The following is a 14,382-nucleotide window of genomic DNA, read 5'->3' on the forward strand; positions in this document are numbered from 1 at the left end:
ACTATTCTATCTTGAAATTTCTTCTTCAAATATTTTGTTAAGTGGAGTAACAGGGAAGGCAGTCTCTTGGCTTACTAGGGTGGTTTTTATTTGCCTGCTGGCTAGGAGTTTCCTTCAATTAAAACAGCCTTAAGTACATAAGGAAAGAACTTAGCCATGGCTAACACTGAATCAGTTAATGCAAATATAATAGTGAGTTAGATGCTTGTTATAGTGAGGTTTTAAGAGACATGACACAGGGCCGTGCTTTTGCTTATTTTTATACAGAACTAGCGATTCCCCCAGCCCACCCCCCCACCCCCCACACAAATGGATCACAGCAAAGCATTCAACATAGAGATACAAACAATGGGGTCAGAGGTCATGCTGCAACAATAATTAGCGTGGAGAGAAAAGGTAAAATGTACAGAGAGAATCACAAAGGCTTGGAAAGCACTTATATGGGGTTTGAGAGTTACAAGATTTCCAAGATTGATCTACTATTTTGAATTCATCCCTCTTGTATAGAATTTCCCCAATTCCCTATGTTATCTGAGTTATTTTTTACTTCTTTTTACGGCTTGTTTTTAAGGAAAGAAACTTTTGATTATTTTTCTTGAGTAATACACATTACTCACAGTTAGACATATGGAAAGGTTCAATCTTCAAATGACTATATATTGATCTTTTAAAACCTAGACATTGGCCACTTATACAAGAAGGGGCCATCTTTGGAGAAAATGTACTAATATTTAGGATGAGTGGTTCTAAAACTTTACTATGAGTCAGGAGCACCTGGAAAGGTTGTAAAACACGGATTGCTGAGCTTCATAGCCATAGTTTCTGATTCAGTGGGTCTGGGAAAGAAGTTGAGAATTTGCATTCCTTTTTTTTTTTTCAAGTTCACTGAATATCATCTTATTGCTTTTTTAATTGAAGTATAATGGATTTACAGTATTATGTTAGTTTCACATGTACAGCATAGTGATTCATTCTTTTTTCCAGATTATATTCCATTATAGGTTATTATAAGATGTTGGGTACAATTCCCTGCATTTCTAACAAGCTCCCAGCTGCCACTGCTGCTACTCATCTGGGGACCACATTTTAAGAACTAATGCTTTATATGAGTATTAAATGAAACTGAGAGTTGATAATAAATTAAGATAGAATTATTAGAAACTTTCTATTGATATATACAAAAGTGATATTCAAAATATTTAACAAGCCACTGAACAGTTAGAATGCATACTGGTCTTAATCCACATGGCTGAACCTATGCAGATGGCCTCAATATTAGATTTGAGTGAGTGTATGCAACATAAAAACAACTGTACAGGGCTTCCCTGGTGGCGCAGTGGTTGACAGTCCGCCTGCCGATGCAGGGGACACGGGTTCGTGCCCCAGTCCGGGAGGATCCCACATGTCGCGGATCGGCTGGGCCTGTGAGACATGGCCACTGAGCCTGCGCGCCATGGCCACTGAGCCTGCGCGTCCGGAGCCTGTGCTCCGCAACGGAAGAGGCCACAACAGTGAGAGGCCCGCGTACCGCAAAAAAACAAAAAACAAAACAAAACAAAAAAAACTGTACAGAGATAAATACAAATTTTAAACTTTTTTCCAGGAGTAGTTTTTCAATAGTTTTCAAAATAAAAATCTAAAGTAAGTGTTTTAGAGTTTAGGATACTATAGCTTTTTATCATTTCATTTTTTTATATATCCAAAACAACAATCTAAGTTAAAGTTTTGAAATCAGATAATTTTCTTAAAAAATAAAGAATTCCTCTGTTCAAGTATTATCTTTTGTCTCCCCAAAGAGGATGGTAACTTCTTTCATAACCACTCTTTATTTTTCTGATGTTACACTTTAATAGGATAATGTTCATTTTATTTTAATAAAAATTGAATGTGATAAAATGAAATGACATCAGAAACTAACAAAGACCACCTTGTTCTTTTTGAAATCACGTGCTCATGAAAATGAATTGGTTATCATTGCCATATATGTATGCTTACAGTAAACTTCCTAGTTCTTCAAAAGCATATCACGAGACTTTATGCCAAAGACATGCAGATTAAAATTGTACAAGGTATTGGAGCTAAGGGAATAAAAGGATGCATGAACATTAATTTTGCAGTGAGTTTCACAGAATAATAGTGCTTTATAACAAAGCCTCATAGATAAGCAAAATAGATGTGTGTATATGTGTGCATGTGTTTCAAAATGATGAAACTCTTCCAAGTGTTCGCCATTTCACGGTTATTTTTATCTACTTTGGAACTTCAGTTGCATTTAAACCTGAAGCCTTTTTGAAACACTGAAGACAAATTTTGAAGATTGAAAAGTCTGACTGGCTACTGAAGGCTAGGATTGGTGCTGACATTTAAAGTGGCATCGCTATTCCGCAGGAATGTGTGTGCATATCTTGAATGTCACCGCTTGCCTCTGGGATGACACTTGTTAGATTTCATGGTGTCACGTGCTAGTTCAAGGTCGGCGATAGTGATTTTTACACTCTACCCGAATATTCCATTTATGATCGGAAAGGAACTTGTTGAAAGCAGTGTTTTCTTGTTCTCTGTGTACTTTGATCACCTAATTCTCTTTGAGTTTTAAAATACAGAATTCTGACATGTGCTGTGATGAAGTAATATACTTAACTTTGAAATCATTCCTGTGAAAAATAATAGTCTGTTTGTGTTCGATGGTTCCCAGGTTTCTGAGGATGACTTGACTCAGAGACTGGCTAAGAAATAATAGGAGACAACCTTGGAGGGAAAATGGCATGCTACATACACCCAGCACCTCTCTGCCCAGAGGCAAAGCAGATGAGGCCCAAAGACACATCCCTGTCCAACTACTGCTGTTTGAAAAATCTCTCAGCACGATTCCTTCTTAGGCTGCAGCTTTGTCTACAGTCACAGAAAGGTTAGCTGTGGTTGAAAAATCTATCCAGCCCAGTGAAGTGGGCTAACAGGGTAAGGAGCGCTGTCTGGGCTTTCTTCATTTACACAAGGAACACGCCTTTATGCAACACACCTGTATCGAGGGGGCTTGCGGCAACGTGGATGCAACTAGAGATTCTCATACTAAGTGAAGTCAGACAGAGAAAGACAAATACCATACGATATCACTTATATGTGGAATCTAAAATATGACACACATTAACTTACCTATAACAGAAACAGACTCACAGACATAGAGAACAGACTGGTGGTTGCTGAAGGGGAAGAGGTATGGGGGAAGGAAGGATTGGGAGTTTGGGGTTAGCAGATGCAAACTATTATAGAGAGAATGGATACACAACAAGGTCCTACTGTATAGCACAGGGCAGTATATTCAACAACCTATGATAAACCATAGTGGAAAAGAATACAAAAAAAGTAGAGTTCAGGGGGCAGTGTGCCTAGATATTAAAATTAATACCAGTAGAACCCAAGAGCAGTCCCATAAATTATACAAACATAAAGATCAATGACAAAGAAAATTTACAGTATCCAGAAGGGTTATCTGTCTGCATTCTGTTTCCAACTTGTATATCGACTTCTACCCCTAGCACACACACACCCTACACCACCACAATCACATTGAGGCTACCCCGATCCGCCTCCACTATATCCAACATTTCCCCCGAAATTCTACAGGTCTCTCCATAGCATTTTGGACCTTCATACCATTCAACTTTTTCTTTTCAGATTTGTGGGAGGCTCACTTGCTTTTTTTTTTAATAGCAGATATTTTAATTATTATCAGGGTGCTTTGGGACTATTATTCAATTAACGAGTGTGCATATTGTCTTCTTTTGTTTTGCTTTTTAATATATCAGGGGTCTCAACTGGGAGCCTACCAACTATTGGTAATTTGATCACTCTCTTTTCCCCACAACTCCCTGAGCCATTTCACTTGTAGGAAGCATTGGCTTAGCTGTATCTGTGCAGAGCGTTTTTTTTTTTTTTCAGCCGGGGGGCGCGGGATATAAGTACACTCTTAAGTGTCAGGATTCTTTTGGAGTAACTTTCTTAATATCTAAAATAGTGACATTCACCTGGTCCTATGGTGTATTAAAACAAAGTCATATCTGATTTGAAATACCACCGAGAATATAGATTTGCCAGGAACATTAGAATGAAAGTATGTGTACAAAATGTATATTTTGAAGATATATGTGGGGATAGCACTGTTTATCTCAACCTTATATTTTAATATGCGTTATATATAAAGCGTTCACTTCTATACCAGGAGTAGGAGATGAGCCTTGCTTTAAGGGAAAGTACATCATCAGCTGTCTAGAGAAGATGACCGACTATATATTGTGGAATTAATTGAATACAGTATCATGCCCTCAAAAGATATACCCAAAGGATTTGAATTATTGGAAGTAAATCAGGAAGGAGAAAAAAGGGACACCACTCTGTCCATCAAAATAGCATTTTCCATGTAGAATCAAACCAATCCAATCTATCACTGGTTCCTCAATTAACTATAGTAAGTCTTAACTTCATATTTTGACTCACACTATGTCTTTTGATGTTATGTGTTGTTGGAAAACTGATGCATGGGTGTCCTCTCTGTTCAAACTGTTTCTAATATACAATTTCCTTGTCCAGTGTTCTTTCAATAAAGGTACCTAGTCCTTTGAGGATACTTGTCAGAATGATGCAAATGAAGGTGTGGATTATATAGTTATCTACTTATAAAAAGATATACTGCAACACCCTACCTACCACAGTTGCTGTGATGAAGAGACCAATGTGCATTTTTCTGGCAAAATGGAACATTGAGTTTAAATAAGTCATGGGAAGTGATGCATAGATACTATACAGAATTAGTCCTCCACTGAGATTTCTTCCTTGTGAGGTCATAGTTTTAAAGGTTTTGAGCTGGAAAACCTTCTAATCTAAGAATCTCCCTGCCCACTTCTACCTCACCCTAAACTACAAAGGCTTCGCCGTCACCACCAATAAATTAACATTAATAAATATATATTTTTTAAGATGATTTTCTATCTCATTATCTCTCCAATACCAAAAGATAAGGTTAAGAAAATAGAAACTTGGGAATATATATATTACTATTTATAGAAATCTCAGAAAGCAAAGGCAAAAGTATTGCATCGGCCACATGAAGTGCTCAAAACACACTGGATCCTCCTGGCAATGGACCAGGGCACAAAGGACACACGTGTTGAAAGAATACCTTGAACTCAGACTACCCTCTGTGGGAAGCAAAGAGAAAGAAAGAATCATAAAATTGCCCAGCTTCCATATACTCCATTTGGACTTCAGCAGTGCATTTGATTTTGAACTCTCACGCTCCCATCTCAGCCTCCAGGGTGCCTATTTCCCTTGTTATCGGTGAATTTTTCCCGGTAGACACCTGTTGGGTCCTGTATTAATAAGACACATTGTAGCAGGAGAAACATATTTCTGGAGCCAAGAAGGTGAGAGCTACTCTTTCTAGGGCCCTTGTTAATCTCTGGGAGCCCAGCATCTTCTGTGACAGAACAAAGGCAATACAGTTGTAAATTCTTTTATCTCCCACTCCACAAAGAAAATGTTGTTGCTATGTTAGTGTTCATCTACATTTCTCTGAAGAGAAGCAATAGCATATTTCTTCCTTCCATCCAGAGGTTTTAGAGCTTGATTCCCGTTGCTTCGTAGCATCATTCTAAATAGAACCCCACCGTTTGACCACAGCCAGAATTCGCGTGAATGGTACCTATTATTGAAAGGGAGTCTGTATTTGCAGTAATACAGAGAATGCCAGTTTAGAAATGAGCCTGATTGCATGGTTCATTTTGTTCTCCTTTGTAGAGCCAGGCTGCGGCCCACTACAAAGGCACGAAACATGCCAAGAAGCTCAAAGCACTGGAAGCCATGAAAAATAAGCAGAAATCTGTAACTGCCAAGGACAGCGCAAAGACTACCTTCACCTCCATCACTACCAATACCATCAATACCAGCTCTGACAAAACAGGTTAAGCGATGCTCTTTGTTGTGTTACTGTCGTCCTCATCCTTGTTGTTCGGGGGCTCCTTCCCTTGCCTGAGTGTATCTGTTGCTGGTGTTCCTTCCATCTTGATTCATGCTTGATCCATCTTTCTATGTAATGGTAATGCTCCCCCCTCATTTTTCCAGTACCCTTGAGCGATGTCGATAATCACTAGCAATGTTGCAGATTTTGCATTGGAAACAGTCCTATGGCTGTGTTAGAGGAACACAAGAGTCAGAAGGGCATCTAAAGCCATACCTCTTTTTGAGAAGTGAACCTTTCCGGTGTGTATCGTTTGCATCTTGTATGCAAGCACGTTAGCCTATAACCGCATGGCAGATTTGATTGAACTGTGAGTACACAGCAGAATATGCCAATGAATCAAGAAGGCCCCCATAAGGGCATTATTCCTGACAGGGTTTATTCTCATAAATCCCAAACATTGCATTGTTTTAAGTAGTGGCTGTGTGAATCTGGGCTTGTTATGACTGGGTAACCTTCCCTCTGCGTACACAGGTAAGTGTTATTGATACCAATTATTCTTTTTAACAGTCTTCACAGTGAAATGACGGCCTCTGAATGGTGCCTTGGGATAGCTCCTCAAGCAACCAGTGTATTCACGGCAGGGGAAGCCAGTGGGGTTTCCATAAGCTGGCATTTAAAAATATAAGACCACTGGTCCTCGAAACTTACATAAAAAGAGATCCCGTGTGATTCATGGATGTACACACATCCATTTAATGAATCACTTTCTAAGAATACGAGGGCTGGTATGCGCCAGTGGCTTTCCAGCCCCTACAAATAGCAGTGATCAGGAAGCATTTATATTGTCATTGACGGGCATGTCTTACCTAGAAGAGATCTTCTGGCCCTGGCTGATGAAAATATAAAGTCAACAGTGAACCAATGCAACAGATTAAAGCAACGTTATTACACGCGGTACACCCATGGGACATATAATACATGGTCCTCAAAGGATCTGGAGAGATGCTTGCTCCTGTGTGAATCTGTAAGGGACGACAGTGTCCTCTGTGAGTTCCCACAACACACTTTATGTACTTCATCTGAATATTATTGGCGCATGCATCATGCCTCCTTCCTGAGTAACCTGTATACTCTCTGAGGCTGAGTGACCTCTCGTCATCTTTGTATCCCAGCACCTGTCTGACGCGGGGTAGGTGCTGAGTACAATGTCTGTTGGCTGCATTTTCTTTCATCCCTTTGATTCTCTGATTCATCCGGTTTTGTGTCACAACATATAAAGGGGGAAGAAGAAAAAAAAAAACTTGTCATGTTCATTTCTTTGGTATTCAGAGCAAGAGCTGAATTATACCGTCTTATTAATTTAGATGTAAAACCTTGTAGGGAACACATTATTCTTTTCTCCATTAATTGAAAAGTCACCGCCCTATGTGGGGGGCTGTAGGGGAAATGAGCAGTCTTGGAGCAGGTGAGTGTAATTTCTGCTCCCAGATATTGGCATCTGGGATGGGATCCCTAAAGCCATACTCGCCATAGAGACATATATTTCATTTGCAAAAAGACAGTAGGTAGGAAGAATAAAGATGTAAATTTGATGTAAAAGTTTTGATATAAAGAGATGAGTTTGATGTAAAGTTTTTGCTCGTTGCCAGACTCTTCTACTCCTAGACATTTTTATCAGTAATGGCTGTTTGGATTACCTTGATTTCTCTTTAAAATGCAAAAAATCCCTGTTACATTGAGATGCATGGCATTTAAAAATATATATATGTACATGGTGGGTAGAGCTGCTGACTGGGCTTAAGAAGTGCTCCCTTGTGTGTCATCTCCATTACATAAATGAGTTATGAATACATACCTCCATCCCTCACCTGAGAGACTAGAGTGGAAAGGCTCTGTCCTCTTGGAGGATGAATGGAAACTAGTTTGGACTGGGTTGTGGGACAGAGCCTATATAAGATAGACTGAATCCTAGTGAGGATGCCAGATTCACCTAGTGCTTGGAATGGTGTTGAAATGGTGAAGTGCCCTTTCTAGCTGGAGCTAGAGAAAATTCCAGAAGGACAGAGGGATAATAAAATCTGCAAAGTTAGTACAAATATCTTAAAGCCAAAGTAAGGAAGTGATGGGCATCTGGAAGGGGTTGGCTTCCTGATCCAAGGGGACCTCTACCCACAAAGAAACAGGTCATACAGGTTGAAAGACTAGCGAGTCCAGCACACTCACTAGGTGTTTTAAGCCAAACTCAATCCTTATCTGGGATTTCTGCAAAACTACCTATGAGAAGTAGCCCAAGAAAGCTCCTGGAATTTCATAGGCTCTTAGCCCATTCGTATTGCAGTATGAATCCGAGGCACCTATGCTGATAAATGGGAGTTTTCTTAAAGCTATTACCTGTCCTTTTTATTACTGCCTGTGTCCTCATACTGATTGGGAAGGAGCACAGCTCTGAAAACAGGATGGGTCTCTGAGCTAGTTTCTTACAACGGTTAAATACTCGGAGGCAGAAGGGGAAAGAGAGAAGACTCTGAAATCAAAGACCACATATTTTTTAATAATAAAAAATTGTAACCTTTCTACTTAATGTAAAAAGTTGTTTTGGGGTTTGTGGACTTATCCATGCATAAAAGGTATAGAGACATTAAACCACTTTCAGTAAGTTTACCAAATTGTTCCTAACAAGAATTTAATATGTATGTAGGCCAATTGCTTTTTAAAATGCTTAAGTATACAGTGATGTGATAGACAAGAATCTTAAGAGAAGGTTGGGCAACAATAGTAAAAAAAAAAAAAAAAGAAAGCAAGAAGTGATATAGACTTGAATTTAAAAATTGCTTAGGAGGTTTTCCTGGGATTCTTTAAAACACAAGAAATAGAATACTCATAAAAACCAAATTCTCATTCCAAATCTACTTACAAAAAGAGAATGTAGACAAACAATTCCTTCTAAATTCCTAAATCATGTATTATGGGCTTAAATTGCTGCCTTAGGCTAATAAATATGTCTACATATTTGGGCTTACATGAGGGCTGAGGTCTCAGTCGCTAACTTCGTGATCTTGGGATTCTTTTCCCCTCCTTCTACCAGTCTGCAGGCTGCAGTGGTGAGCAATTCAGTGATCCACCACCAGCCGCTCCCAGATAGCCTCGTTCCCCTACTGCTAGGCAAGAAGACACTCCCTAACGTTAATACATAATTTTAGTTCTTACAATCTAATGAGGAGTGTTTGGTGAATTTACACAAAGAAAAATTTACAGGCAAAAGTAATATTTTAAAAAATATTTCAAACACTCAAAATTGTTGGTACGGGAGGGTGATTGCTATTCATTCACAGAATATTTCATGGAGCAAACATTTCCAAAGGTGACCAGAATAACTTTGTCTGACTTAGCGAGGTTTTGTTTTTAATTGAAGTATAGTTGCTTTACAATGTTGTGTTAGTTTTGGTGCACAGCAAAGTGATTTGGTTTATATATATACACACATATACATATATACATACATATATATATATTATTTTTGGATTCTTTTCCATTATAGGTTATTACAAGATACTGAATATAGTTCCCTGTGCTACACAGTAGGTCCTGTCGTTTATCTATTTTATGTACAGTAGTATATAGTCCTATCTGTGAATCCCAAACTCCTAATTTATCCCTCCCCACGTTTTTCTTTTAATGCAAGTTTTCTATACAGAAAAAGTAATGACAAAACTTAAGAAATTATGCTTAACATAACTTGGCAAATATAGCTCAATTGATTTTTTTTTTCCTGTGAAATGACACATTCGCAGTTGTTGGATTAAGTCTTGTGCGAAGTCATCCTCTGGTCTTTCTTTACTTTCCCTTTGAGGACAATTGTATTCATTCCTATGACCTATCCATTAGGTTCGGCTAGGTGAATCTGCAGTAACAAACAACTGTCAACTCCTGGTGGCTTTTACAACCACTAATTATTTCTCTCACACCCTACAGAGCAGCTATGGGTTTTTGTTTTTTGTTTTTTTTTTCCTTTGTTAATTTAACTCTAGGGCCAGGCTAGTGAAGCAATCACTAGCCGGGCATTACCAGTTCTATGGAAGAGGAAAAAAGAAGGGTGTGAATCAATAGGCTTTTAAAGCTTTTTAATGCAAGTGACTTAACTTTCCTCTCACTTTCCTTGGCGAGTCACATGATCAAGCCTGATTATAAAAGGCGGGGAAGAATAATCTTCAGGGAAGGGGACAGATATTAGTGAGCAATAAAGCATCACATCCCACCATGGCTTCCATGGAGTCTCAGCATTCCACATCTCCAGCCTTGTTCTTCTCCTAAAATCTGACCTGATTTCTTTTTTTTTTAATACATTTTATTTATTTATTTATTTATTTTTATTTATTTATTTTTATAAATTATAAAAATTTTAAATTTTATTTATTTATTTTTATAAATTATTTTTATAAATTATTTTTATAAATAATATTTTATATTATTTAAATAAAATAATAAAATATAATTTATATTTTATATAAATAAATAAATTAATTAATTAATTAATAAAATATAATTTATATTTTATAATATAAATTATAAATTTATAAATTTTATTTATTTATTTTTATAAATTATTTTTATAAATTTTTATTTATTTATTTATTTTAAAAACCCAGCTGCATTGTGTCTTTGTTGCTGCACGCAGGCTTTCTCTAGTTGTGGCGAGCGGGGGCTACTCTTCGTTGCAGTGCGCGGGCTTCTCACTGTGGTGGCTTCTCTTGTTGCGGAGCATGGGCTCTAGGTGTGCGGGCTCAGTAGTTGTGGCGCACGGGCTTAGTAGCTGTGGTGCACGGGCTTAGTTGCTCCACGGCATGTGGGATCTCCCCGGACCAGGGCTTGAACCCGTGTCCCCTGCATTGGCAGGAGGATTCTTAACCACTGAGCCACTAGGGAAATCTCTGACCTGACTTCTAAGGCTTATTGGTCACTCACTTGGATGGTTTGTTAGCACCTCTATTTTGCAGGTTCAAAAAAAAGATAAGCCTAACTTTGCCCATCCTCCCCAACTCTCTCTCCATCCTGTCTTCCCAAGTTTTACTTTTGGTCCTGGAGCTCATAGACCTGAAACCTTCTATCCGTCTTAGCCTCTTCTTCCTATCTCAGTCCACACATCCGTTCAGTGGTTGGAACCCACTCCCCTCACATTCCCAGAAGACGTCCTTCACTCTTTCACACATGGTTTCTACCCATATCCTGGCCTCATGGGTCTCAGTTTTACTCCTACCGTTGCCCTAGCCTCCATGCAAGTCCAACTGCCTCCATTCTGGCCCCTTGACAACCATATCCTTCATGCTACTGCCCATTCATACTAGACAGTAGATAAGGCACAGCACTAACCCACTCAGAAACCTCCATTGTGCCTTTATGCTGGACCTCATGGTCCCCCATGGTTTGATCACAACCTGCCTTTCCAAACTTTTCTTCTGTTGTTCACCTGCAATATTCTCCACTAGAGACATGATCCCCCTGCATCTTTGTTTCTTATACTGTTCTTCTAAATGTCTCCCTTAAAGTGTGTCACTTTCTCTTCTTCGTTCTGCCTATGAAGTCCCATAAGAATCCATATCTTCCTAACTGCCCTATCTTATTCTTGTATAATTTTTATGTCTTTACCTTTTCCTATGGCCAGATGATATGCTCATTTAGAGTACATACTTGCATAATCCTTTTATTTACCTTTTTTTCTTTAAAGAGTACTTTTTGTGTAAAAGATAATAAGTAGTTTTTTTTTTTAATAAGTAGTTTTAAAACCTGAAGCAATCAGTTTTGCTCTCTTGTTCTTGAATTAAAAGCAAACCTCTAGACTTTTTTATTTGTGAATACCTGATTGCATGAAAGAACAATGGTTCTCATTAATCCAAAGAATTCTGAGATATTGCTCATCAAATTTCAGAGTTGCAGGTTTTCTTAAAGGTCATCAAGTCTAACTCCTAAAGTTTGTTTGTTCTTTGTTTGCTTCCTTTGAGATTCCCTGGTTACACAGGTAAAGAAGACTTGACGTTTCTAATGTTCCTTCGGTGACTATCAGTCAGGAGTTAATTAGCCTATTGAGTCTTAGATTTAAGATAGTCATCCACTTGGTAAGATCTGAGAACATTTCTCCCTGGTTCTATTACATAATTCTCTCAAGTCTCAGCGAATTGCAAATATAGTCATTAGATAAAGCTACTATGTTACAAGTTAAATTTGCACTTTTCTCTCTTATGATTCAGTCTTCTTTGTATCAATTTTCCCCTCTCTTTTTCTTCTTGGCAATTCAAAATTATCATCCAGGGATGTTGTACTTACCTGACCCAAAGGTGCCAAGAGTGAAATACTTTTGAATCTATTTATGAAAAGGTCTATGAATGCAAAGGAACATTTATTTACTCTGAATTAATAATTGATTCTAAGTGTTTATTGGAATTCAAATTATTTATACTTAGAGTGATGGAGACTTTTCTAATGATAAAGAAGATATCCAATGGAAAGTGATATCCAATGACTACAAATAAATACATTAGGAAACAAGCCTCTTTGTGAATGTCAAATTTTATAAGGTTACAGAGTCTGGGGTCTTTCCTTTCCTGAGCCTTATCCTCTCAAGCCAGCTGTTTACATCAGGCCCAGTGCCAGGCAGTGCTAGGCACACACTTTTTTTTTCTTTTCCATTTAAGTAGAAGCTAAATCATGAGAATGGTGACCTGGAAATAAAAGTGGTAGATGAGTAGTTTGTAAGGAAAAGCCAGTCCAATGCCATTTAGAAAACAGACACATAGTTTTCAGCAGAGGACAAGAGAGAATTAGCTTTGTTTCTGTTTTCATAAGGAAGTTGGGAAAAGTTCGCTTTTCTTGACAAAGGCTTCAGACAAAGGTCCCAAGTGTTGAAAATTATAACAGAATACAAGCTGGGTTTGACATCAGAAAGCCATGCATCTTTGAAATTGTGTTATACATTTGTATGTATGATATAGTATGGAATATATCAGATGGTATTTTATTATATAAATATTTTGCATACATATTTATTGATATGCAAGGTTCTGTCTTTAATACCTGTTCCTGAAATACCCCACTACACCAGGTCTTCATAATCAGCATTGCCCATTTTCTTTAAGAAGAGGAACACATGCTTTTTTGGCTTATGAAGCCATAGCTCTTTTGACCTTTCAGAGGCAATACGAAGTCATTTGAAAAGGGACACATTTCTATCAGCACTTACAGATCTGGTGTAGTGACGTAAAAATGCCCCTCTTGGCGGAGTAGAAATTGTGCTGGCTCCTGAGGTCTTTCTTTTCTCACCCATTCTCCCAAACAAAGACCCCTTGGAACAGTCACTAATACAATTAAGGACCCCATTGCCAGCATCTTGGCACAGGCGCTGAAGCACTGTTGCGAGACCACTGATGCCTTAAGTGGTTTTTCTTTTCTTAGCGCTGGCTCATGACATGCTTCTGACTGGTCAAAGAAAGAGCCTTTACCAAGTGTTCCCTGCTCAAGATGTGTGATAAGTACCAGCAGAGTGTGCTGGTAGCAGATCTCTAGAGAGATTCAAAGAGAGAAGGGAAATTCAGAAAGGAAACACACACACAAACTCTAGCTGCTTATTTGAATATTGTGGTTCCAGGATCGTTGTGTATGAATCAGTGATGACAGATCATACATTAGGGGTGATGTGGAAATCACTAACAATATTCTATCCTGTTCTTTTTGTGCCTGAGGAAATCAAGATGAATGGTATTGTGCTGATAAAAGCTTTGACCCAGATACATTATACAAACCCAATCCTTGAATCGCAGAAGAATTTCACCAAGAATTCTTCATCTGGACAGGAACGTGTTGTCTTCCTAAACGTAATGAATGAGTGAAGCAGTGAGGACCTACATTTCCTAAAGAACCTGTTGTCTATCCATATGGTCAAGGGCTGGGGTATTGTGTGCATGATAGGAGGGGAATTAAAACTAAACTGACAAGCTAGACATAATTTATGTTATGATTCAAAGCAACAGGGTCCCTGACGTGTGTGTGTCTGTGTGTCTGTGTGTGTGTGTGTGTGTGCGTGTGTGTGTGTATCTGTACACACTTCGTGTATGTGACTGTCTTTCTTTAAGAAATACCAAATTGAATAAAATAAATGATAAGCTAAACACCTAACCAGTATCTACGAAATAACAGACATCTGGATGAATTTTAAAAACTAAATTAAAACTCCCAGTGGCTTTGTCTACAGCTGCTACACTTCTGGAAACATCTGTATCTATGTGTGCATTTGTGTGTGTTTTTTAATTAATGGAGGGGTTTTTTTCTCCCCCTATTTTTATGTTCTTCTTAGGAATCAAGTGGACATAAGCTTATATAATGATAAAATATTTCAACTGCAAAATAATAATTCTTAATGTTAGACTCTTAACTATAAC

At 38.2% G+C, this 14,382-nt stretch overlaps 1 protein-coding gene across 3 annotated transcripts in view; it reads left to right on the forward strand.

Moving 5' to 3' along the window:
• Window positions 1–14,382, forward strand: part of ZNF385D (zinc finger protein 385D) — a 941,851-nt gene that overhangs the window by 840,260 nt on the left and 87,209 nt on the right. For all 3 annotated transcript variants that reach the window (XM_060149107.1, XM_060149108.1, XM_060149109.1), the window contains one exon: window positions 5,794–5,956. In XM_060149107.1, coding sequence (XP_060005090.1) covers window positions 5,794–5,956 — 163 coding nt within the window. The remainder of the gene's footprint in view (window positions 1–5,793; window positions 5,957–14,382) is intronic.

This window comes from Lagenorhynchus albirostris, chromosome 5 (assembly GCF_949774975.1).
Source record: "Lagenorhynchus albirostris chromosome 5, mLagAlb1.1, whole genome shotgun sequence".
Lineage (NCBI taxonomy): Eukaryota > Metazoa > Chordata > Mammalia > Artiodactyla > Delphinidae > Lagenorhynchus > Lagenorhynchus albirostris.